Raw genomic sequence first — 26,590 nt, forward strand, 5'->3', positions numbered from 1 at the left:
ATCTTTCAGCCTGTCTTAGCAATGAAGTCTAGGTCTGCACCTAATCTTTCCAATATTTTATGTATTTTAACTGTTGATTTTACTTCTGCTTGGGTTTTTCAATAGTCTGAACCTAATGACAATTTATTGTTTAGCCTCTATATAACTAATAAGCAGGGGCTATAGGCAGAAAAGAACTCCTTGGTCCTGTATGTGGCTCCTGCTTTTTAAATTTTTTTATCGTTGTCTTTATTTTAAGAATGACATATTCCCAATAAATCATTTTTCCCTTTCTTTGATTCGCTAAAGGCATGGCCCACATTTGCTGAGAGTCAATTTCTAGTTCATCTGCAGACGTTACACTTTAAACAGACCATTAGTGTTAATATATAAGCACATGAGCCTACACTGGGGTAATAAATGTGGCAGGATGTGATGGTTTTCAGTAGTCAAACTGGCCAAATGACCTTTCTTGCGTTAACCCACCCGACTCTGGCTCCCTGCTGCATAATGGATGACTGGATGGCTGAAAATGGAAGAAGGGATGTTGGAGAAATGCCAATATTACCTGGGAATTCATTTTTAATGAGGTAAACAGGTCTGTGCAGGTCACCGGGGTGCCTCTGAGATGAGGCCACGTCCCTCCAGTCCTCTGCTCTCTTATTGCAGTCTTGCAGCTCCTGACACTCCACTATGCCGTAGGCAGGAGCCACTTCCTCCTATAATTAGATCCCACTAGCGCTGACAGAAAGTGTCTTGCTACCCGTCGAGCCCTCGTGCTTTTCTTTCAATGGACTGCCACCAATTACAGGGAGGAAAAAGTACTGCCTGAACTCAACAACCTTTATTCCAGACTCATACCTGTGGATGTATCATTGTTATGGCCAGTAAATTGCAGAAGAAAGGGAACACAATAATTGTTTTGCAGAAGTGCTTTACTAACATATGGTTGTGTAATGGCTTGCTATATAGGATCAAACATTTTGCTTTAAAAGCCATCACAGCAGTTCAGAAGCAAAATCTCACACCTAGTCTCTCTGTAAAAAATAAAATAAAAACCACATTATATGAAGGTGCTGCTGTGAATAAACCTGGATCACGCAAGCCAGCACCTGCTGAAAAAATTGGAAAACAGTGGGAGGAAGTGAGTAACGTTGTCATTTGGGAAATCAGGACTGCAGGATACCTCTTTTACTGAATGCCTGAATCATGGGAAAGCTTGACGAACTGAGGCATGCGTTTCTTTGACATGGTTCCTCATGAAAGACGAGGGTATAGAGTACATTTCAGAGAAAGGTAAGAGGCGGAACAGATGGAAGGAGCTGCTGTGTGTTCTTATGAGGGCAGGGTTCTTGTTGACCTCACCCTAAAGACACACTCATACACTGGGAATAACAACCAGTCATTCTTGTAGGTGGTCTACAGTGGTGTGAAGTGGTGTTAGGAATACTGTCAGCTTCTTCTTCGGGTGTGAATTTAACCATCGACAGGAAAGCGTGGCTTACTTTAATAGAGGATGAGATAAGGATAAAAATAGAAATCCTTGTTGGCAAACAAAATTCTACGAATTTTCTTTGTTTGACAATAGTATGACCTGCTCTTGAAGGAACATAGGTTTTGTGCCACTTGGTAGATTCCACAAGTGTCCTGGTTCCTCATCTTCTCCACAACGAATCCAAGATTAAAAATCCACATGTATGGTGTGCATCATCAGCAATGCGTAACCTATCAAGCCTGTTTCTATCACGCTTGATTTCCTTCATCAGGGCGCACATTTACAATTCTCTCTTGGGGAAACCCCTCCTGGTCTCCACAACCCCCCATTCCATGCAATGAAAAGCTCTGGGGTCAGATTTCCCCCCACCCAAAGAGTGTCATCATCTCCGGAGCTTAATGAGGATCATTGGAAATCTTTGAAGGGCATTTCTACTAGGAGGCTTCAAACCGCGAGTGTGGGGCGTCTTTGTTATTGAGTTTACTTCAACCGGGGATCCTGTTTATTAGCAATGTGAGGGCACCGCGTGGGATGGTAATTGAAGCCAGCCTGGTTTGGGGTTCCGTTCTACCTGCAGTGTGTGTGTGTGTGTGTGTGTGTGTGTGTGATATATATATATATATATATATATATATATATATATATATATATATATATATATATATATATATATATATATATATATATATATATGTATGTGTGTGTGTGTGTGTGTGTGTGTGTGTGTGTGTGTGTGTGTGATGCTGGAGAGGTTTCAGAACTCTGATTAAGTGCTGTGTGTTTAGAGAAGCGTACAGCTCTTCTGAGGTAAAAGACAGTTCAGCTTTCTGGAACATCCACTTTGACTAAAATTACTTTTTTGTTATTTTTCTTTTCTTTTCTCGTTGAGCTGTTGGAAGAGGGATTATACTGATCGGCATGCAAATCCTGTCATTGGCGGTGTCATCACCGTCATCGAACACATAGACAAGCGCGTTTTTCTTTTCACCCCTCGTTTATTCTAATCCTGAAATGTATGTTAATGCAGCCTTGGGTTCCTTCCTCCCACCATTTGCTGCTCCACTTTGTAGCTTAATGCTCTTTCTCTCTCTCTCTCTCTCTCTCTCTCTCTCTCTCTCTCTCTCTCTCTCTCTCTCTCTCTCTCTCTCTCTCTCCCTCTCTCACACACACATACACACACAATTACAATTACACACGCTCTCTCTCTTTCTTTTCCCACATATCCTCTCTTTCCCATTATACTTTTTCTCTCACACACTTTCTGTCTCACACTAGCTCTCCATTGCCCGAAAATCTTTCTTTCTTGCCCCCACACTCGTTTTTTTTTTTCTCACACACACACTCTCTCTCTCTTTCTCTCTCTCTCTCTTATGCAGCTCAGCCTAGAGGCATCCCGTTTCAGTTCTCCAGCTTCCAGAGAGAGAGAGAGAGAGAGAGAGAGAGAGAGAGAGAGAGAGAGAGAGAGAGAGAGAAGGAGGGAGAGGAGAAAGAGGAGGGGGGTATATAAGAATGGTAGGTGGGAGAGGGGTCTGACCGCAAAGTGTCTACTGTTTAAGAGAAAGGGACTTCTCCCTCCCTCTTTCTCTTTCACTGGGTCCCTCTCTCCGGCTGCAGCGCCAGCAGGCTCCCTGCCTCCGTGGATCACTACTGTTGAGAGGGGAGGAAAAAAAGAGAGAGAGCGAGAAAATGACACAACTTGCATCTCTCTAGGGAAAAACAAGACATCACACAAAAAAGGCACAAAAAGATTTGCAAAGATTTGAAGTTTTTTTATATATATTTTTCTGAGCGCCACAAAGTAAATAAAGACGCCCCATCATTTCAGACACTAAGGTAAGTGCAGAGTTAATGATGTTTATTTTACATCAACCTGCAAGTGTTGTATTGAGTGGCTGTGAACTCAAATGATCAATGTTTTCCACTTTGCTGTTGCCTGATGACTTGACATCTTGTTCTAAATGGTATTGTATCTTTAAGAATGTACAAATATCATGTGCTTCATTATTGCATTGATTGATGATTGTGTGATGTACTTGATGTAATTTGAGAAGGATCAAAGATTTAGACTGTTTTTTAAAGTTCATAAAGGGAAGTTGATGTTTGTTTCGCTTTTGATTTCTTTCTTATTTATAGAAGATGCAATCTGTCCACTTTGGGTTAGCTAGTGCATGTTACCTGCCAGAATATCTGCATCTGGATTTTTCTATGCTGCTCATCCATGCCAGGAAAGTGTCAGCTGGTTAGTGTTAGCACTGTTATTTAGTCTCCTTTCAGCTCCCGGTAAACAGCGGGCGTCAGATTCCTCTTCTCCTCTCACATCCTTTCACGGCAATGAGCCATTGCAAACTCCCTCCCTGCTTAGGGCATCATTACGGGAGAGATTCAACTGAGAGAGGGTTCGCTTGTCTGTGTGTGACTCTATAAAAGAAAAAGAGAGAGAGAGAGAGAGAGAGAGAGAGAGAGAGAGAGAGAGAGAGAGAGAGAGAAAGAGAGAGAGAGAGAGAGAAGGGCAGGGGTTCTGACAGAGACCCCCAGGATCTCTGGGTTCCTTTTAAAGAGACAGATCGTCATCAGATAACTTGTTATTCATATGTAGAGCTGCTCACCAATTTCTATCGTCATCTACTTATTCTATACATTTGTATTTAAAAGCCATTAAAAGAAATTCTAATATATATACATATATATATATATATATATATATATATATATATATATATATATATATATATATATATATATATATATATATATATATATATATTATGAATTTACCACTTACTTTAGAACAATTTCTTACCCACAGAAGGTATTCCAGGACACATGTGTAATGTGTTTATGGCTATATTTGAACCTCTGGAAACATCGAAGAAGACATGTTTGACCAATATCTGTCTAGAATTCAGTCCTTCTTTGTTGTGTCGAGCTGAATGAATAGCGCACGTCCATCAGGGTTGCTTCTTTGGCTTTATTGCAGATCTAATGATTGGGGTTTAGACTATGACTGCCAGTCAGCCAATGGTATTTCCCAAGAACAGACACCGAGTACAGATGAATGAGAAAGCAGCCTTTGTTTCAACAGCTGCTAGCATCAGAGCTTTGGCCACTCAGATACATATTGGGCATAGTGGCCTTTACTAGGAAAAAAGAAAATGTGCCAGTACTTAAAACAATATATCTTATCCATCTTTAGTTAGAAGAACATGGCAGCTCAGTGTATAAGTGGTTCAAACTTTCTATAGGGTTCTACCTATAACCTGAAAAAAACCTTTTGCTTTACAGTTCAACATAGATAAGGTCATAGTGGAACACACAAATATCAAATTATATGGCTCAGCATTATGGATTATATGAATTATATGGATCTTCTGATGTAGGATTCAGTGTAGAACATTGAAGGATTTTTTTTTTTTTTGGGGGGGGGTGATCAAATACCTAATTTTATGGTTTTGTTTGGCATCCAAAAAGGTAATCAGATGTAAGGTTCTTCCTAGTACCTTCAACCAATTTGTATACATGTTAGATTGTTTTCCTTAAACCAACAAAACACCAAATAATAAGGTTTTATCAAGCATCCAGGATCAGCTGTTTTTGGATGCTAGACATTTGCTTTTTTTCTGATACTATGCAACTACCAACTGTTAAGGTTCTAGCCAGAATCTGAAATGATGTTGGTTTGTGCATCTAAACTTCGAAGGGTTCTCCCAGATAAGTTTTGTTGGATGCAAGGTCACAACTTTTTTAACAAGATTTAACTGGTCCTAAGAAAGATATGATGTAATATGTCAAATAGGTTTCCTTAAGTGTTGTAAAATGTAGATTTTAATAATGGAAAATTCGATGGGAAAAATATAAATTTTTACAAAGAGATTTATGAAAATATTAATGCAAATGAAACTGAAAATGGTATAAAAAACTTGAAGAAGGAAGCTTGATTTTAAGAAACTTTTCTGCCAATTTACAACTGTTCAACATTAACTACATATAGTAGTATTCAGTATTAATTTCATATTAGGTGCACTATGAAGTCTAAAAAGCAATCACCTTTTTTCCCCCCAGAATTAGCAACAAAGGCACTCTAAATGATTCATGGGAATGCATGAACAAAGATTTCCTTAAACACCCTGATGAGTAAAACTCCAGATGGTTATAATGTCTGTCTGATGCAAATGCAAGAGGTCTAGCGAAAAAGCCGCGGACTCAGACTTCTTTATACTGCCAGTGTCTGTTCTGCCGAGATCCAAAAGATCACACATGTCTGACTCAGCGCCAGTGAGCCCTCGAACAGAAATGTGCACCATTACATGACCAAGACAAAAGCAGCAGACAGTTTAGTCTGGACATGTTATGAAGATTTATCAAAAAGAGTTAGACCTGATGTTCAGAGTTCCTTGACCTAAGTGGACTCTGTCATGATATGAACTTTGTGCATTCGCTAAAAAAGGCAAAACAGATGTCCTCACCCCACAGCCAACATTCCTGCTATGGAATAAACGGGTGTTTTCCTGTCAGGATGATGGCAGTAAAGTTAATTTTGGACTTTGAGTTTTCACAGACGCACATCAGCTGTCAAAAATGGATATTTTTTACAATGTCTTTGAACGTCCCCACAACTGTCATTGTGGACTATGCTGATTTGAAGATGTGTGTCTCATTATTAAGATTAAAGTACCTCAGGTAGTCTCCTTTGACAAGTTAACTTGACACATTTGCCATGGTGTACATTTCTGATCAGAGTACATGCTGTTCCATAGTAGGAACCGCATGCGTGCTGGAAGCTTTGGCTTTCACTGCCATGCAGCTCAAAGGAGCAGAACCAGGACCAAGGACAGAGAAAGTCCTTTAGCTCCAAAATGAACAGACGCAGCTGTGGATTCAGACTAGAGAAGCATTTGTCCACTCTTCTCACACTGAGAACGAACACTCCATTATCCATAAGTGCTGAATAGCAAATTCTTCACTTGTTACACAAACAGGAAGTACTTTAGTGCATCTTCTTCAAATCACCATATTGGCATAAGTGAAAAGCTTCGGGAATCCATTGGAGAGGCTTTATGAGTAATGCTGTTATAAAATGTGTATATTTAACAATCGGTCATCTTGAGTGTCTAAACAAATACAAAAATGATGTCAATATTTATGTGAGGAAAGTTACAAGTGTTCAGAAATGTGTTGCAAGTTACATGTATTCACAGTGTGACTGTGTGTGTCTGGGGCATCTCCCAAGGTTGATTCCAATATTTCCTTTGAAAAGACGTAGCAAACACTATAAGTAAATGGCCATCATCAATTATCATGATCATAATAAAATTCTGTATGCTTCTGCTAGACAAAACTGCATGCAAAATGCAGGAGAAATTTGACTTAACCTAGCGGAGTAACCTGACCACAGTCACCCCATCTGGAAGATTTCCTCCTCCTGTGGTATTCATTGATCTCCAGGACATGAGTACAGAACCTAACTAGCACAATTTTGTAAACCAAATTAGAAAGGTTTGTTTTTATTCTTACTGCTTTGGATTGTAAATGAAAGCAAGAGGTTTGGGAACAAGAATTATGAAGGCTGTTCTGTTATGAGTATTCTGGAACTAAGAGGATAGGTTGAGTTGTAAACAGAACATCTGAGGACTTCTGTTCCTGCTGCTCTAGGGGTTAAGCTAATAAACATTGGGTCACTGGGGCTTTTAAGGTAAAACCAGATTCGAAGTAACAAATGTTCCTCCATAATTGCAACATATGGGATGAATTTGAGGTGCACATGTGTCTCAGGTCAGGATAGGTTAGCGTCAGTTCCAGGGTCATGGTTAGTGTCAATTGTATCTGTTTCATCATTAAAAAGTTGATATGCTGCTTGGGTTTCAAACATGTCCACTGCAAATGACAGCCCAAATCCTGCAATCTATCCAGTTTGTCAGAATGTTTTGCTGAATGAATAGACATAAAGATAAACCAGCGTCTTGGCGTCAGTCAAATTGCATAAGTGCTGATGTTGAAACAGCATCAGTTCCAGACGTCAAGGCATCTGGATTCAACTCCACTCTTTTCCCTTTACTAAAGCTATTACTTATTCTTCTTAACTTTCATAAGTCCTTAATCTAACTTTCCATTTCCTACACAAAGTTACTCAAGCCCCACTCTATAGCTTACACTGTCATTGTAAAGCACAGTGATGTCAGTGAACTGCTAGACCTTTAAGAGCAGTGTGAACACAGCTTTTTCTCAACACACCCGCCCTCTTATCACATGTGTGCACACACCAACCCGCTTATCGATGCCATCTGAGCCTCCAGCATCATTAAACCTCTATAAATGGGGCTTGGCTGGCATGAAAATCGGCCTTTCCATGCTGAAAAACAGCCTTCACTCATTTTCAGTTTCTGCGCAGATGAAAAATGCTTTGTAACCTCTAGTGAAGTATCTGTCCTGTTTGAAAATAGTCCTTTTTTTTTTTTTTACGTTGCATTTATTCACTATGGCTTGTCGGTTTTGTAAATTAGATTACCTGTTATTAAAACAAGGATGATTTGATTTGTTGTGAAATCCTCACATTGAACGCAGTCAGTTTATAACTGGATTGTAATTTATAACATTTGCAGTGGATTTTCTGTAGCTCACTGTTTTTCACTGCAAACCAGCCCTGTGAGCTTCTTTATTTGTGGGAAGTTTTGTGTGTTTGTGTGTGTGTGTGTATATGTGTGTGCACGCTTATGCATGATTATCATCACTCAAGATATTCATTTGCTTCGATCTGGACATTGGACACCAGCCAAGGCTTAAATGAGTGCCTTTTCTTCAGCACTTTGAGCCAAAGAAAAGAAAAGAGCCAAAAAAGGATTGGCACTCTTTCTGAAAAGACTTATTTGGAGCCAGTGGATTGTTGCAACACATAAGCTGAGGCTCAGCAACCCCCCAAAAAAATCTCTTATTTCTCTCTGTACATATTTCTTCATATTTACACACAGTTAAAAAGGGCCAAGTTATAAAGAAAGTAAAAAAAGTCTATGAGAAAGTAAATAAAGAAAAAGTAAAGTAAATTTGAGAGCCAAAAAAAAAAAAAGCAAAAGAACCTTGCACTAGGAAGTCCATGCTCATTTCTTAGGTGAGTGACAACTTGAAAATCCATTTATGAGCTGATAATATGAGCAAGTGCTGCTCTCTGGGTCATCGATCCAAACACACACACACAGGCAGACAGTGTTATGAGCTAGCCTGGAAATCCATCTCTTTGTTTGATGATTAGGAAGCGCAATCATAGTGCTATCCTCAGCAGCACTCTGTCTACAATTGTGACCTTCCAGGTTGGCAGATCTATAAAAACTGGCTTTTTGCGAGACAGATAAGTAGATCTGACTTCTAAAAGGTTTCATATCCGAAAGAGCTTTTCATTACGATTTGTCTGTTTTTACTGTAGTCACCAAGCTAGACTTTTTCAGTCCTAGCATTTAAACATGACCTTGACTGCTTTGGAAAATGTTCCCTGTGGTCATATCTATAACATACTCACTTGCTTTGGGAGAGACATTTCTTTATGAATTTACTTTTTTCTTGCTTTTACAGTGAGCGTCCACAAAACTGTATCAATCTATACCTCAAGGTGACTAAAATCTTCAGACATTACCATTCAGCACTGCCTGTGACCCACATTAAGAGAAGTGATGTTCTATCAATATTGACCTACAAAACCGAGCAAGCTTGACAATTTCAGTCAGAAAACGTTTTGATGCTTTACTGTCATAGAGTGGGGTTCATGTTCCACATAGCTGAACATCTGCAGTATTTTATGCATTATTATGACCTGTCACATTAATCATGATGCTGCTTTTTGAAGGTCTGCCTGTAAAAGCAGCTATGATGGTGTCTCTGTGTTATTTATTTATTTTATTTCATTTGCCATATTTTATAGAATTTAAAAGAGCATGTAAACACATTTAAAATTAGGTTAAGAAATACTATTCACATTTCATATAGACAAAAGTGCATACTGTATTGCAACTGCATTTAGACGAATATCACGTTAACATTCTGTACAGTATAAGTACTAATATGATTGATTTGGAAATGCGGTATAATCAGTATTTTAGTAGCTATTAGTTCTCACCTGAGGTATGTAATTACTGTGGAAGAGGAAAGCCATATCATTAATCATCAGTCTCCCAGAACAAATTAGAAAACTGCACCTTGCAAAACAGGTCAATTTCTGTAAAACAGGTACCAGAAAAGCAATCACTGAGGGGAAATGCTTTTTTTATTTTTTATTATATTTTACAATATCATTTCTGGATATGTGCTTGAAATAAAATCTTTATAAAAATTCAAATTCAAATTTTATTTGTCACATACACATTCATACAGAGTATGACATATAGTGAAATGCTTTTTGCGACTGTTCAACTGTTGACATGTAAACTGTTAAAGAGTAAAATAATGTTAAAATTTAATAAAATATCATTAACCTGACTATAAAGTATGAAAAGGTTAAGAATAATATATATATATATATATATATATATATATATATATATATATATATATATATATATATATATACAGTGGAACCTCGGAGCTCGCGGCCTCAGCGCTCGCGACCTCGCGATAAAACCCCACCTGTACACTTTTCCATGGTAAAAAAAAAAAACTGCCACTGGAGACCCCTTTCCAAGTATGCTATGATAAACATCTTAAACTAAATCCCTGGTTACAAGTCTGTCGATGGTAGATGTTCCCCTGTCCATCATACAAGTTTTTTTATAAGTTAACGTATCTAAATGAAAGAGCCTATTTATATAAACCCGGCATCCAAAACAAATGCCTGAAATGTTGTTATATAAAAACGCTAAATTAACAGATCGTAAAATATCTTGTATAAGCGTTATCATGGGGAAAAAGATTAGCACCATGTATGTATTATAAAGCCCAGGGAACAAAAACCTCACTGACAAGTGCATTGACTAGCCCCAAATTAAACCAGATTTTCATTTCCCATCTGATAATTTATGCATGAGGCCTTTTCCACCTTTCCATTTCATGAACTGTTTGAGTAATTCGCAATCTATTTTATAATAGCTATTGAGACACCGATGACTCCGAGAGTGATTTTGTTTTATCCACACAACAGCTGTTTAATCTTGTACTTAGCAAATCCCATATAAACTTTGTCCGCTCCACTCTGGATGGTCGCATAATATATTCCCCTGTGAAAGCTAGCAAGCACCTGATGAAACAGTAATCTATTTGGCACAACTGCTAATTATTCATATATTATGATGCACCCTGAGCACAATTTATCACCTTATTTACCACAAAACTATCTTCCTTCATGAACCCAACAAACTGCAATTTAAGCAAATAATCTTTTTTATTACAGGGGAACGTGGCCAGTGGAGCTTAGATCTAATTAACTTTTATGCCTAAGCTTAACGATGTATTAAAAGTTTTTATTTGGTCTTTGTGTGAGGTAGTCTTTGCTATTCCAGGCACTGTCATAAAAATAAAGGAGCAGCACAACATTGAATGAATACTGATATAAAGTATTTTGCTAATACGGATACAGTATGTCACATAAGTGAGTACACCCTTCACATTTCAGCAGCAGTTTTAGTATATCTTCTCAAGGGACAACACTATAGAAATGAAACTTTATACTGCTTTATACTTTACTTTATACTTTATCTATTTATATATTTTAGAGGAGTCAATATGCAGCTTGTACAGCAGTACAGATTTACTCTCCTCTGAAACTAATTTATTGCACTCCACAAAGATGGCCGAGGGTATAAGAAGATCTGTAACACCCTGAAACTGAGTTACAGTTAAATTACCAGGGTCATACAGAGGTTTTTCAAGATGGGTTCCACTCGGAACCGGCCTTGCAATGGTCAATCAAAGAAGTTGAGTCCTCGTACTGTGCGTCAGGTGCAGAAGCTGGCTACAAAAAAACAGACCCATGAGTTCTGCCAGCACTACTTTAGAGGTTGCAAAAGCTCCATGTGTCAGTGCTCAGACCATATGCCGCACACTGCAACAAGTCAGTTTGCATGGCCCTCGTCCCAGAAGAAAGCCTCTTCTAAAGCTGGCTTTACAAGAAAGCCCACAAACAGTTTGCTGAAGACAACCTGTCCAAGAGCATGAATTACTGGAACCATGTCCTGTTGTCTGATGAGACTAAGACTAAGAAAAACTTGTTTGGCTCGGACGATGTCCAGCATGTGTGGTGACGCCCTGTTGAGGAGAACCAAAAAAATTGTGACTTGCATACAGTTAAGCATTGTGGTGGTGGTAGCATCATGGTCTGGGGCTGCATAAATGCTGCTGGTACTGGAGAGCTGTGGTTCATTGAGAGAAACATGTATTCCAACATGTGAGGTGACACTGAGCATTATGCTCTCCATTCAGAAACTGGGCTGAATGGCAGATTTTCAACAAAATTACGACCCCAAACACACCACCCAGATGCTGAAGGTGAAGAAGCCTTGCTGAAGGAGAACGTGATGGAGTGGCCAAGTATGTCTTGAGACCTAAACCCTGTTGAGCAGCTGTGGGCATCCTCAAGCGGAAGGTTGAGAAGCACCATGTGTGATGTGTCAACATCCAGCAGCAAATATTGACATTTTGTACTCACTTTTGTGAGTACCTGTATATTGTGCTTAAAATATATGCTTTCAAGTTTAGCTTTAGTGAATATATGGCAAAGTTGCTTAGTTTTCTTCTTTTGGTCAGAATGAAAAAAAAAAACCACACACAAATACTGCTACTGCTATTGGTTTTTCATTCATAACCACTGGAATACTTTCCATAGCCTTGTAAATTCCTCTTTGCTGCAGATAAATGGCTTTTTTGGTTATTTTTCCAAGAAGCTGCTTTTTACTATTTTAATTTATGGTATTCATTGGTCAGTGTAGCTGCCTAGAAGGGAAAAATTCAATCACAATCTTGTGACTCCTTTTTTTTTTTCTTGTGTGAAAAAATTTGCTTTAATGTTACAAAGTCAGCTACCATATATACCCAGAACCTCGTATATATACCTAGTAGTGACACAAAGCAATTTTCTCACGCTTTGTTGATTAAATCTTTGGCGTGTGGTGTAAAACAGGCACAGGTGATGAGGGCTGTTTCTGACAACCTTGAGAGTCCTAGGAATATCCATCTTCAGGATGCTTTAGCTCTGTATCACAGGGCAGTCATCCTTGTCTGTCTAATCAGGGTTGTGTGGTGCAGCTGTGGGATCCCTCTCATTCCTGCTAATCACATGTCAAGGCGGCTGTGTGCTCAGCGTTCTGCCTCTTAGACCATATTACCTGCAGCTGACGTTACTAGCTGTGAATAGAACAGACTGTCAACCATATTCGCTGTCTCTGTCAGCTTTTTTAACACAGCATATCACTCCTTTGTAGTTGAAGGACACATGCCACAGGGCAGGTTTCTAATCATGTGAATCAAGAGTATATTTTAAACTGTTCTCATGAGAAATGTGTACAGATTTGATGTCTGGTTGGATTGCAAAGGCCCAGGGATGCATATTGTAAACATATCGGTTATTACAAATATGGCAGGTTTTTGGAATACATGAAAATGTGGTCACTTTCATGCTAGAAATGGCATAACATTGGACGTGAAATAAATGGTAATAAATGTTGGTGGGTTGGCAAACTTTACCATTTTGACTGGGTGGATAAAACCATGCTAAATACTGTCAGTGTAATATAGTGTTCATAAAAATATCTAATAAATTGCTTTAAGAAACCCTCTGAGAATTTCTATAGTCCAGCAATGTCATGGAAATTAAATCTTTGGAAAATTTGCAGAATGTTATGTTTTTGGTACCAAATAACAATATATATAAAGTGACATATATATATATATATATATATATATATATATATATATATATATATATATATATATATATATATATATATATATATATATATATATATATATATATAGTTATTTGGTTATTATACATTGTTATTATACATACTTGTTCCCAATTCATATCAAATAATTTTCCATCACTCATAAAATACAATTTTCTTTGAGGCTGAAAAGATGGTGGTTGTATCCTTGTCAGGTGAACAATAGATATATTAGGACAATAATTGGAGAATAGCATGAACCCTGACCAGCTATTATATTAGGGGCACTGCAGATGTGTCCTCTATACTAGTATTAATCTGTCATCTTGGATTATGGTAAAACCAAGACCGGAAAGGGACTAGATGTTTAGATGCCTGTGTTGCCTTATTTGTCATTACGGAAGGGTTTCAGAGGAACCACTGTCAAGGACTAGGTAATGAAACGAAAGCTTAAGCATCAATTTTAAACTGTGAAAATTGAGTGACTGCTGAGTAAAATGTAGAAGAGTGTGAGCAGCTAAGAATCTTTATCCCCTTCCTTGTCATTGATATAGATTATGGCAAAGGAAAAACGAATGTTAATGATGTAATAACGTATCAAAATCTTATTATTTTTTATTATTATCTATTATTATTATTATTATTATTACATGTAAGCCTACAGTAGAATTTTCACTCAAGAAATTACATTCTCGTTTTTATTTTTTATTTTACAGCTTCATCCAAATCAGAAACTTAATTTCTTCCACACTACTCTTAACTAACTCAAGTCTGAGTTAGTGTGTCATCATGGGGATGCAAGGCCTGCTTCTGGCCTGTGTTACTATGGCCATTCTGCTAGATCTCTCCATGGCTGGCCTGCTGAAGAAAATGATCAGACACAGACGAGAGTCACTGATGCCACCTAAATCTGAGAACATGACCCTACCCAATCCAGACCAACCAGTAGTTTTTAACCATGTATACAACATCAATGTCCCAACTGGATCGTTGTGCTCTGTTGACCTGGATTCACCTGGAGGATTGGAAATGAAGCCCAAGTCTGTCCCTTCTGAGCAGCACATTGAACACACTGTGGATGGAGAAAACCAGATAGTTTTTACACATAGAATTAACATACCGAAACAGGCTTGTGGGTGTGATAACCACATGCCAGACGTTAAAGATCTCCTAAACAGATTGGAGATGCTGGAAGCTGAAGTGTCTAGTCTCAGAGAGCAGTGTACCGGTGGAGCTGGCTGCTGTGGAGCACAAGTAACAGGTGAGTATAATTAGATTGAAATTCTATAAGAATTTGTGAATTCTTTGTTTACTTTCTTGACATCTTCAAAATAGAAATGATCATGTTAGTGATTTATGTTGGTAATCTTACATAATAGCATTTTTATTACAGTTTATGGTTTTGTGATGTTAAGATTACATTGTGTTACTTAGGTGAGATTACTACCAAGCCATATTGCAATGGCCGTGGCAACTACAGCATTGAAACCTGTAGCTGTGTGTGTGAGCCTGGCTGGAAGGGTCCCAATTGCTCGGAGACGGAATGCCCAAATTTTTGCCAAGATCAAGGCCGCTGTGTGGATGGGAAATGCATCTGTTTTGAGGGCTTTGGGGGAGAAGACTGTGGATCTGAACTGTGTCCTGTTGATTGTGGTGAATTTGGCCAGTGCATTGATGGGGCATGTGTGTGTGCAGAAGGTTACATTGGTGAGGATTGTTCCATGACCAATTGCCTAAACAATTGCCTGGGTAGGGGACGCTGTGTGGATAGCGAGTGCGTGTGCAATGAGCCATGGACAGGATTCGACTGCTCAGAGCTTATATGCCCCAATGACTGCTTCGACCGTGGCCGTTGCATCAACGGAACCTGCTACTGTGATGAAGGCTTCACTGGGGAGGACTGTGGTGAGCTCACCTGCCCAAATAACTGTAACAATAAAGGACTCTGTGTTAATGGTCAGTGTGTATGCAATTTTGGCTATAGTGGAGAAGACTGCTCCAAGCTTACATGTCCAAAAGACTGCAGCAAGCGAGGACACTGCTTCAATGGGAGATGTATCTGCGATCCTGGCTTCGAAGGGGAGGACTGCAGCATCCTATCTTGTCCTGAAAATTGCAATGACAGGGGTAAATGTATAAATGGAAAATGTGTATGTGATCCTGGATACCAAGGCGATGACTGCTCTGAGCGCTCCTGTCCCAGTGATTGTCATAACAATGGACGCTGCATTGATGGACAGTGCATTTGCAAGCAAGGCTTTGCAGGAGAGGACTGCAGCATCAAGACCTGCCCCAATGACTGTCATGATCGTGGTGAATGTGTGGACGGCACATGTGTCTGCAATATTGGCTTCACAGGTGAAGACTGCAAAGAGTTAACATGCCTTAGCAACTGTCACAACAGAGGACTCTGTGTAAATGGACAGTGTGTGTGCAATGAAGGATTTACTGGGGAGGACTGCAGTGAAAAAACATGTCCCAACAACTGCCAGGACCGCGGGTATTGTAATAATGGACAGTGCGTCTGCTATGAGGGTTACACTGGTGTTGACTGCTCAGAGATGACCTGCCCAGAAAACTGTAATGACCAGGGTCGCTGCTTGAATGGCATGTGTATCTGTGAATTGGGATTCACCGGGGATGACTGCTCTGAAAGTAAGTCAGGTCATGATTAAATTTTTTTTTATAAATGCAACATTACTTTAAATGTCTAGTCAAGAAATTATGCAATTATGTCCCCTTCATTTGCAGTCTCCCCACCAAGAGACCTGGTTGTGACTGAAGTCACCCCAGAGACAGTGGATCTGACCTGGGTTAATGAGGTGCAGGTGACAGAGTACCTAATTACCTACATGCCTACAGCTCCTGGTGGTCTGGAGTTAGATATGAGAGTACCTGGTGAAAAAAGGTCTGCTACTATTAAAGAGCTGGAGCCTGGTGTTGAATACTTAATCAGTGTCTATGCTGTTCTAAATAACAAGATGAGCATTCCTGTGAGTGCCAGAGTGGCAACACGTAAGTTATCAGTAATTGGCCTTCAAAAAACTTTCAAATAAGGAATTGTTGTACAGTTTTGAACAACAGAAATAAAATATTTGCCCCTTTACTTTGACCAAACCATTAGATCTTCCGGAGCCTGAAGGCCTTAAGTTTAAAGCTGTAAGAGAGACATCAGTGGAAGTTCAGTGGGATCCTCTTAATGTCCCTTTTGATGGTTGGAACCTCATCTTTAGAAATACAGTGAGTAAATTGTCCTATTGCATGCCACAAGCCATGTCAGCATGAGTATGGTTATAGTAGCATTTCCCTGAAATGAAAGCTGTGGTAGGAATACCACATTTATTAAGGGCCGTGCCAGTAATTGTTCAGGATGAGAAACTGTATGAGTATCCTGTGGAAAATAGTCAGTTGGTGCCAATATGCAAAAGCCACTGTCTGAAAGTCTAGGGTTTTGTTTCACAAAACCTCCTAAGAAGCTTCTGGCGCAAACTCTGGTGACCATGTGCAACAGGACTGAACTGTTTTCACAATGCTTTTATTTTTCAAGGGCTTAGGCAAACGCAAAAAAATAGCTCCAGTCAGGACATGCAAACCATGTCTTCCTATACTCTATTCTTTCAGACTTGGCAGCTTTATTCATACATCAAGTTTGAGGCTGTCCATGCCAAACAAGCCCTTCACTTTGAAGTGCAGCACTCACATCCAAGTGGATGCGATTGAAAGTCCCAAGTGTTTACTTTCCAAGATCTCTCTAATTTCTCTGTATTTCATGGGACTGTTGAGTTCACAAAACCCTGGAGTCATATCCATGGTGCCATTTGTGGTTTCCTTTTGTCAAACATGCAAATAAATAGAACAAAGATTCTGTATCCAGTACCACAAAGATGCATTGTACTGCTTTTAGTACAATATTTTGAACACGCCACATAGAATTTATGATTTATATATACTAAGGACATTAAACATTGGCTTCATTATTTATTTGACAAGTTGACAGTATGAAATGATCGGTATTATGCTACATCCTATATTGACGGTGTTGTGTTATAAAATTCCAGAAAGAGGAGAATGGAGAGATACTGAATTCGTTGTCTCCACCCGAGATTACCTTTGAACAGTCTGGCCTGGGTCCTGGCCAGGAGTATGAGGTTAAACTTGAGGTATTAAAGAATAACACACGTGGACCTCCAGCAAGCAAGAATGTGGTTACAAGTAGGTGGACCTCTCTTACAGCTTTCATTAATTAAATTTTTTTAGGTTTTTTCTTTTTTTTTTTTTCAAAACATTTTCTTTCTGAATTATAAAAATCTGTAATCTACTGGGGCAGGTAACATGGCCTAAGCCTTTGGGTGTCCTCTAGGTTCTCTGGATTCTTTCTGTATATAGTGCTTTGAGATGCACTGGTAAACCATTCTAGCCTCATGCACAGGGTTCCTGATTTGGCAATTCTTGGAATTTATGTCATCCTATAAATTCACAATAATCCAATAATCTTTCAATTAAATGCTAAACGTTTTTTCAAAGTCTTCCAGCAAATCGAACATGTCTTCTGTCAAAGGATCTACCCTAAACTTGTATAACTTGAGCATGGCTGGAAACTCTTTTAGTGATACTTTGGAATATGCTCCTTTTCCTACTTGTGATTTGTGCTAAGCTTGTAAAATGCTATGCTTGCATTGCGGTGATCCTTTTTTAATGTTACTGCTACCAGCCAGTTAACCATTGGTAGCATATTATTTCAAGATAAAATTTCAGGAAAGTGCCTCAAAGACTTTAAAAAAAGCTTACAGGAGCAAAATTAATTAAATACAACAGTAGCTCCATTCATAGGCTATAATGAAGAGGGCTACAGAGTGCTTATATGATACCAGGTGAACAAATGTTCCAGTGTGCCTCTCACTTAATTTTGAGATATGTGCCAATAAGCAGCCTCCTAGACAGGAAACACTGATTTGTATATAGAGAAGGTGCTACCTCCTTCTATTCAAGGGGCTTGAGAAGAGCTTTGCTCCAAGCTGGAAATGCTGATTTTCTGTTTTTAATACACATGAGGGAAAAGTGACATTACCCATTTTACTACAGAGTGGCAAACACTTCCATCCTGATGAGCCTTCACTTTATTGGAATACATAATACTGTAAAAAAATTTCACATAATTAAGTTGAGACTTTATACCCGCTTGAAGCAAAACAATTTTCAATGCAAAACATGTTAATAATTTTCTCTAAGCAGCAGTTAGACAAATATCTGACTGGCTTTGATTAATATGACTCTTCCTCCATAGTGATTGATGCTCCTAGCCAGGTGGATGTCCGGGATGTAACAGACAGTACTGCTCTGATCACCTGGTTTCAGCCCATAGCTCAGGTGGACAGCATCACCATGTCCTATGGCCCCATCACTGGCTCTGCAGACAGCCATAAAGTGGAACTGTCATCAGTCGAGACTCAGTACCACCTGGCTAAACTCTATCCTGACATGGAGTACAGTGTGTCACTCATGGCCCGCCGAGGGGAAATGACCAGCGTGCCTGTTTATGAGACCTTCACCACCGGTAAAAGCATTATTCTCTTTCCCATATGACCATTATTAGCAAAATAATAGCCAGACTAATCATGGTTACATCATGATTAAATGCTGCATTCAAAGTTATTACAACAAACAGGAAGTTGCTAGAAAACTCATATGTAACATGATGTAAACATGCTCCAGACCTGGATGCACCTACAAACCTGCGAGCGATTGATCAGACAGACGAGAGCATCACATTGGAGTGGACAAACAGCCAAGCCAACATTCCCAGCTACCGCATCAAATACGGACCACTGTCAGGAGGGGAACATGGGGAGCTTACATTTCCTAAAGGCCCACAGGACATCACTCAAGCCAAAATTTCAGGTAAGAATTCTAGCAGTTTATGGATTATCATGTTTTTTCTTCCCTGAAAACAATAGCAGTAAATAAATGTTTAAATGCATTTAAATAAGCATTTTAACATATTTTCTTGCCTAAAGGCCCATCTTTATATTAAAATATCAAGCACAAAATAAAAAAATTAAATATAGGTAATAGTGTGTGCCTTAGTCAGAAAATTATACACGGTCAATGTTTTCCATCCTATTACTATTAAGCACATTGCTTAGAGCCATAATGTAAGACCATATGTTTCTGTGCAGTAGGATAAGCTAAGATAGTATAACTTTAAATGTGTAATAGATTCTTTGTCTGGTTGGGTTTATTGTCCCTGGGTGGCCTGTGTCCTATGTAAGACTATGAGTCTATTTTAAAAGCTGAGCATGTTGCACGCACACACACACACACACACACACACACACACACACACACACACACACACACACACACACACACACTTCACTAGTAACTCATCTTTTTACATGGTTATTATCTGTAATTGCCGTCATGCTTGTGATTTTATTGGTAATAAGTGATTCCACTGTTTTAGGTGTAATTTCATGCTGAAAGCCTCTTAAGTACTGACCCTTTATAGGGGCCAATGGGTTCAGTAATAAGGATACATACAGAAATTTGGGCTTGGGCCTTTTATCATTTTCAAGAGCCTCTTGGAAGACAGTTAATTCTGCTTTTAGTTCTGAGTAAAAGCCTTTACGCTGTGGCTACTGAATAGACCAAGACATTAAAACAGCTCAAATTGAAAATGACCAATGTCCATTATTGAGAAAATTGTCTCATAATGGACAGACTGATCGGTCAAAATACCCCCACAGAGATTTTTTCCTTCTGTTCTGATGAAGTAGATTCTTAACAAATACATAGGAACGTATTTATGAAATTCTTTTTGTAGGTCTCAGACCTGGAACAGAATATGGCATGGGAGTGACTGCAATCAAAGACGAGAAGGAAAGCGCTCCATCCACCACCAATGCTGTCACTGGTGAGATACCCCTATATGATAAAAAATCAGAAAAACAGATTTATCTTACAAGAAAATTGACTTGGCAATTGCTCTTACAATACAGGATAAACTGAAAGGAACAATGTGAATTATACAGTTACAGCACAGAGAATAGCACTATATATACACGGACCAGGCATAACATTATGACAAAACATTATGATATTCAAACATTATGACAGGTGAAGTCAATAACACTGATTATCTCTTTATCATGGTACCTGTAAGTGGGTGAGATATATTAGGTAGCAAGTAAACAAAGTCCTCAAAGTTGATGTGTTAAAAGCAGGAAAAATGATGACTAGGTCAGAGCATCTCCAAAACTGCAGCTCTTGTGGGCTGTTCCCAGTCTGTAGTGGGCAATATTAGGCAGGTGGTCATATTGTAATGCCTGATATGTATTTATTTACATTTTCGAATACAGGGATTGCAATACATTGCTTTTTACATGTAAAACATGTAAAATCTGAGTTCCCTCGGGAACGTATTAAGTGGTGGACCGCAAGTTTGTTTAGTCTCCACCTTGCACTTAAAATGCATTTTTTATTAGGATTATTAAACACACAGCAATGCCAGGGGTATAAAGAGTAATTAGTGTTAGCCCAATGTCACTGTGGCTACTCACACCATACCGCAAATAAGATCTGAATCCATAGAGAATCCATAGACCTAGCATTAGCAGCTAGCCACATTTAATATTCAATATGAAACTGCATTAATAATAATTAATAAAATGACAAGCAGTTTTATGTTTTGCATTTTGCATATAACTGTATACTATTTTTATTGCTCCAAATATTAATATCTCTCAACTCTAATTGTCAGTTTCTAAAGATGAAATGAATGAACTCTGAACATTATGTGACTTCTATTAGTAACTGTATTTGTTGGCACTATATTGACAGACAAACTGTATTCACATCTATTATATACGATAAATAATGTATTATGCTACAACGGCTTATACAGGAAAACATGTCAAAATGTATAATATATGTAGGAAAGTATGATAACTTTATCAAATAATCTGACAAAAACTACAGTTTTCTGACATTATTCACTTCACCCCTTGTCACACATGAAATTCCAGTGCCAGTGCAGGTCTTCACTATATACATTAATTAAATGAAACTCACCCTCTCTGTCAGACCTTGATGCTCCTAAAGATCTGGAGGTGAGCGAGACCACAGAAACCACAATGGTGCTGATTTGGAGAAGACCTCTGGCTAAGATAGATGTCTACAAACTGGTGTTTGTGTCCGCTGATGGCCACAGAGCTGAGTTTGAGGTCCCAGGTAGTGCCAGCACCTACATACTGAAGAACCTCAACCCTGGCATGCTGTACACCATCACCCTGACTGCAGAGCGAGGAAGGAAGACGAGCACACCTGCCAGCATTCAGGCATCTACAGGTCAGTTCAACACAACTTACAGTTTTTTTTGGTGGACTGTGATAATTAATGCCTTATGCTTGTCTAAAATTTGCTGATAAAGAGAAATAATTGTTACAAAAGTTGGATTCTGCATAAAACTGAACCACAGGCTTGAGTTTTTTTCTAAAGACAAATTTGTGTGTTTTGTAATGTTAATCATGCATGGAAGCCAAAATGAGGACTGAATTATTTTCATTTTTTCGAAAGTATGAGTATTTATTTTGGAGTGGGATGGTTTCAATTTAGTGCTGTGTATAAAATTTAATTTGAGGTTCCCTCTGTTTCCTGGCCTCTTGGCCAGGGAGATTTTTTTCATTCTATACAATGTGCCTCCAGGCATTGAAGCCAAGCTCAGGAATGAATTGAATTCATTGTATGCTCCAACTTTACATCCTGTGCGAGTTCCTTTTCAGCAGCAACATGTGGAATTATTTGACTTCTTAAAGCAACAAGAGAAAGACAAATTCGGATGATTATGTCTTTTGTTTAAGGTTCTGTGGTTGAAGTGTTGCTTATACTTCTAAACCGTATATTTCATCCTGTTAAATGCCTCTTGTGTAACAGGACAGGGTTTATTTTGGAAGGGGGGGGTGAACTTTATATAGTGAGAGAGAAAAGCAAATATGGCAAAGCATAAAAGGAAAATCAGTAGAACCAGATGCTATAAATATGTTGCTGTGCATTTTAATGGTCAGCAAGTTGAATATAAGTATTTTTTCTTTTGGACCTTAAGACAAGATTGGACTAGATTTAGGTGAATGAATATGGAAGAGGCACCCACACAAACACACAAACAAGGACTCACAAGCACACACACACATACCCACAGCTCATTCATGTGATAATTGTCAAAATGAGGCCACTCCTCTCTGGTTTTGTGTGATTTGACCAGGATAAAATGAGAGGTGGGATAATAAATAGGCCCCACGCTGAGGCAACTGTTAAAACATTGTCTCCGAAATCAGCAGTGCTATAATCCCACGGATTAATTTCTGCTGTCATTATCAGCCTCAGACATGAAGTACAAACATTGGGCATAACACTCACCACAGGCCCATTAAAGGATGAGAGACGGCAGTGTGTGATGAAGGGAATCCTCTTGATTTAGGCCTCTTTTTTTTTGAAAGACACACATTGAGTACACTGACAGGATTACAAGAATCACTTGGGACCAATATAGTGCTATCATTATGGACCAGTATACCCTGAGCGAGCATCTCAAGGCAGTTTAATAGAACCTGATTACCAGAATAATGGTATTCATGAGGGAAAATGAACAGTGATCTTTTACAGGGGATTTGCAAGGTGTGTCTCAAGATTCTTGGCTGACTCTGATGTGCGAGTCAGAAAATCACTTTTGTCTGCATGAAGGTCGAACATAGAGCTCAGCATACACTACATGAAATTTCAAACTGAAACAAATTTTAGAAACTGAAAATTACTAATATCATCCATACTAGTAGATCAGGCAAGGATGAAGGCAAGAATTTTATATTAATTTACGTTTAAGGCTTGGCACTTTTTTACCTTCTCAATCCACCAGACGACTGAGAATCTGATCAAACTCCAGACATAGAAATTAATTTTGATTATACAGTATATAAGGAAATAAACACTCCATTGCATGCTGTGATAGGAACATAATCAGTAAGTGAGTGCAAATGTGGCTTGATGCTAGGCAAAATCACTGCTACTGCTCCAAAATGTTTTATTCTTATGAATATATTTAAATTTACAATCCCATTTAATAAGATAATATATACCTTTATTTGTCCCACAGTGGGGAAAGTTCTTAATGCAGTGGCAGGAAGTTATTTTCTGCTTTCGCTTATGTTACAGAAGTTACTGACCACACACTAATAAACTAAATAAAACTGAAAACACAAATAGTCCTCTGATATAAACAAATGGCAAAAATAGCAAAAATGTTACTGTTGTGATGCCAGGAACACCTTCCATAAATATTACAAATACTTACCTTTCCTTACAAAAACCATCACCATATTTAGCAAAACAATAAAATATTGTTTCTTTTTATTTTCAGTAAAAAGAATGTATTCAAATTAGAGCATTTAGATATTCCTGTGATTTGGCTTATAGACTGAACTACTATCAGAGCTACTGTAATAGAAAATGAATTACCTTTTGATCAATCGGTAAAAAATTATCTATTTTTTAATTCTTAAAAGGCCAAATTTTGTAAAATGATTTGGTATAATGCCCTGTAGTGTATGCCTGGTTTGAGTTACGACTGAATGCATGAATGTTTTGACCGATTGTGTACCAGCATGGGAATGATTAATAGTTCTGATCCTCTAATGCCTCTAATTGACAGTGTTAAATTTTCCCAGCAATGTTAGTTTTAAATTCTCATGCCTGGGAACTGGGAAAGTCTTTCACTTCATTCTCTTTGTCTTTCACTCAAATCACCAGTACGCTTGTGTCCACTTGATTGTGCATTAAGAGGATAATGGCAGCCTATGGTGCATCTCCAAGCTCTTTGCTCCCATCTCTTCATGAATGCTGATGGGGCGCAAGGATATTCAATTATGGGTTGCGCTTCCCTGCATGGCTTCCTGCTTTATTTGAAGCAATTTGCGTACTTCTGCATAAGCAGACTACGCAGAACCTTCAAAAAATTAATGGCTTCATTCGAGGCCATTAATACCAAAGCGAGCCGCAGTCAGGTGCATGTTTTTTTTATTAATGAGGCTCCAAACAAAAGGATGATTGTGCAAACAAGGCTGTTTATTATTGCAGCAGGCATCATATGTCAATCTTTCATTGCATGGGCATATGTTTGTTTTGCATGGAACAGATGGAAAGGAACTGAATATCTACAGAGACAGATGTGTGCTATGTGTTGTTTACAGAGGAAATGGGCTTTTTCCATTAAACATTTAACATAGTTGGTTAACATGTTGTTGATGTGTTAAAAAAATGGGTTTCCAAAATTCTTCACCACTACATTTGAAGAATTTCCACTGCTAACTGAAACTACAGGTGAGAGAGAAGTGGTTCACAGTCCTAGCACTGGAGAACCCTAGTTTTTTGAATCACTAATTTATAGTCATGGAAATTTCTTAAAATGAAAACCATAAAGTATACTAACTGCTTTCTGGACATGCCACATTAAAAAAGACTAGAACTCTATCTTTACACCAAGATCTCTTCTAAAAACAGCTCTGGTCATCATCCTAATGCTGCACTGTTGCACTCGTTTTCCGCTGCCTGTTGCTTAATCTCTTCTGTTTATCATCCAGACAATGAAAAGCCCCTGGCGGGCAACATCACCATCTCTGCAGTTTCCTGGGATGGCTTCAATATATCCTGGGAGCTGAAGAGGGGCGAGCTTGATGGCTTTCTGATCGAGGTGGCTGACCCTGATGGTCTCTCTGAGGGCCAGAACCACACTCTGTCAGGGCAGGAGTACAGCTTGGCTATTATTAATCTGTCTCCTAGCACTTTCTACAGGGTCACACTATATGGCCTGTACAGGGGAGATCTCTTAGAGCCAGTGTTTGGGGAGGCTTTCACAGGTACAGCCCGTTCGACCCATACTGGTGCTTCGGCTCTTCTATGAAAAATCTAACATGCTCTTAGGAAGCAGCTCTGATTGAATACTAACAATGTTCATTAAACATTGAAGGTGTTTCTAACAACTAACATTCTTTCTAATAGCTATTTGTCTACTAATTTAATCTTTCAGGGTGCAAAACCACTCCTTTAAACAGGTATTAACACCTTTTTTCTTTTAGTGCATGATGTACGACTTTCTACCCGAACATGCTATTACTCCACTCTTTGATGTACACATTAGCCCTGTAAACTGTGAGCAGTCTTTTTTTATGTCAGCGCCGCTTTTTGTAGATCCCGTGCTAACATTGTAAAGCTTCAGACCACATTTTCCTGCCAATTTCGTGTTCCAGCATGCTGATATTCAGAGCACACCTGCAGTAGAGTAAAATAGAGCCCTGCACGTTCTGCTTTGTCTAATCACAGACAAAGCCTGCAGGTGCAACACACTGACCTCCCTCTATGATCAGAGCCTTATTTATGCTTACCAGCCAAAGAAAAGTCAAGTGAATAATACCCTTTTATTTTTAACCACCCATAATATTCAATGCATATGCTAAGCATGCCAGTGAGCTGTCGTTTTTAAGGTTAGAAAAACACCGCCTTCCAAAGACAGGGGATTAAAATATTCTTAGTCACTGAGCTGTAATACCGCCACTGCCCACAATAGTACTGCTTCTCGTTATTAGCTCCGAATCGCAGTTAGGCCTTTGCTTGATATCTCGTCGAATAAAGATGCCGACTGGGCAGAAGCAGTTTGCCAGGGAAGTGATCCTAAGGAGTTTTTGTCACTCCTTTTGAAAGATCTCGTCAGTATGCAGACCCGATTTTCGAACTCTGCAGCGGTCTTCATTCTGAAGCACCACTTTCACACATTTTCTTGGCATTTATCAGGCAAGTGCTGCAGTTGTAGTAGATACTTGAGCATACTTACTAATAGGTAAAATTATTTAAAAAAAAGGCAGACTGCAGACTAAAAAAGCCATCTTTTTGTATTCCTACATATATATTTTGAAAATGGATTTCACAGCTAAAACAGTAAAGCTTGGGATTAAGGCTAACCAAAAGATACTGTACATATCCTTCTATTAGCTCACAAGAATCACTTATATCTAAATGCCAAAGCCTGTCAGGTTACTGAGCTGAGCATTCCTTTCAGTTGCATGACCTTCTCTTTTCTTCAGGTTAGCTGGCGCCTTGTTCCTCCTGCACAAACAGATGGCTCTTTGTCCCAGCCGAAAGACTTAAAGAGACCAGTCTGATAAAATGTGATCTGGAGTTACCACTTTCGCACTCTCACAACGCCTACAAACAGCACCCC

At 38.8% G+C, this 26,590-nt stretch overlaps 1 protein-coding gene and 1 long non-coding RNA gene across 3 annotated transcripts in view; one reads left to right on the forward strand and one right to left on the reverse strand.

The window, feature by feature from the left end:
* Positions 1-2,555: 2,555 nt before the first annotated feature.
* On the reverse strand, positions 2,556-2,832 carry LOC310718334. Its single transcript, XR_014531111.1, has 2 exons — positions 2,694-2,832; positions 2,556-2,595 (listed from the first exon to the last, which is right to left on the reverse strand). It is a non-coding gene; the product is annotated as an uncharacterized lncRNA (long non-coding RNA).
* Positions 2,833-3,010: 178 nt separating this feature from the next.
* Positions 3,011-26,590, forward strand: part of tncb (tenascin Cb) — a 48,383-nt gene continuing 24,803 nt past the window's right edge. Inside the window, exons 1-11 of one of the 2 annotated variants that reach the window (XM_083526784.1) lie at positions 3,015-3,307; positions 14,043-14,587; positions 14,761-15,981; positions 16,078-16,341; positions 16,451-16,566; positions 17,385-17,538; positions 18,611-18,880; positions 19,039-19,224; positions 20,150-20,239; positions 21,409-21,672; positions 24,957-25,232. In XM_083526784.1, coding sequence (XP_083382910.1) covers positions 14,116-14,587; positions 14,761-15,981; positions 16,078-16,341; positions 16,451-16,566; positions 17,385-17,538; positions 18,611-18,880; positions 19,039-19,224; positions 20,150-20,239; positions 21,409-21,672; positions 24,957-25,232 — 3,313 coding nt within the window. In that variant the 5' untranslated portion in view covers positions 3,015-3,307; positions 14,043-14,115. Of the gene's footprint in view, positions 3,308-14,042; positions 14,588-14,760; positions 15,982-16,077; positions 16,342-16,450; positions 16,567-17,384; positions 17,539-18,610; positions 18,881-19,038; positions 19,225-20,149; positions 20,240-21,408; positions 21,673-24,956; positions 25,233-26,590 lie in introns of both variants that reach the window. The other variant, XM_083526785.1, reaches the window with a different exon arrangement.

The sequence above is a fragment of the Silurus aristotelis genome (assembly GCF_946808225.1).
Source record: "Silurus aristotelis genome assembly, chromosome: 23".
In the NCBI taxonomy this organism is placed as follows: Eukaryota; Metazoa; Chordata; class Actinopteri; order Siluriformes; family Siluridae; genus Silurus; species Silurus aristotelis.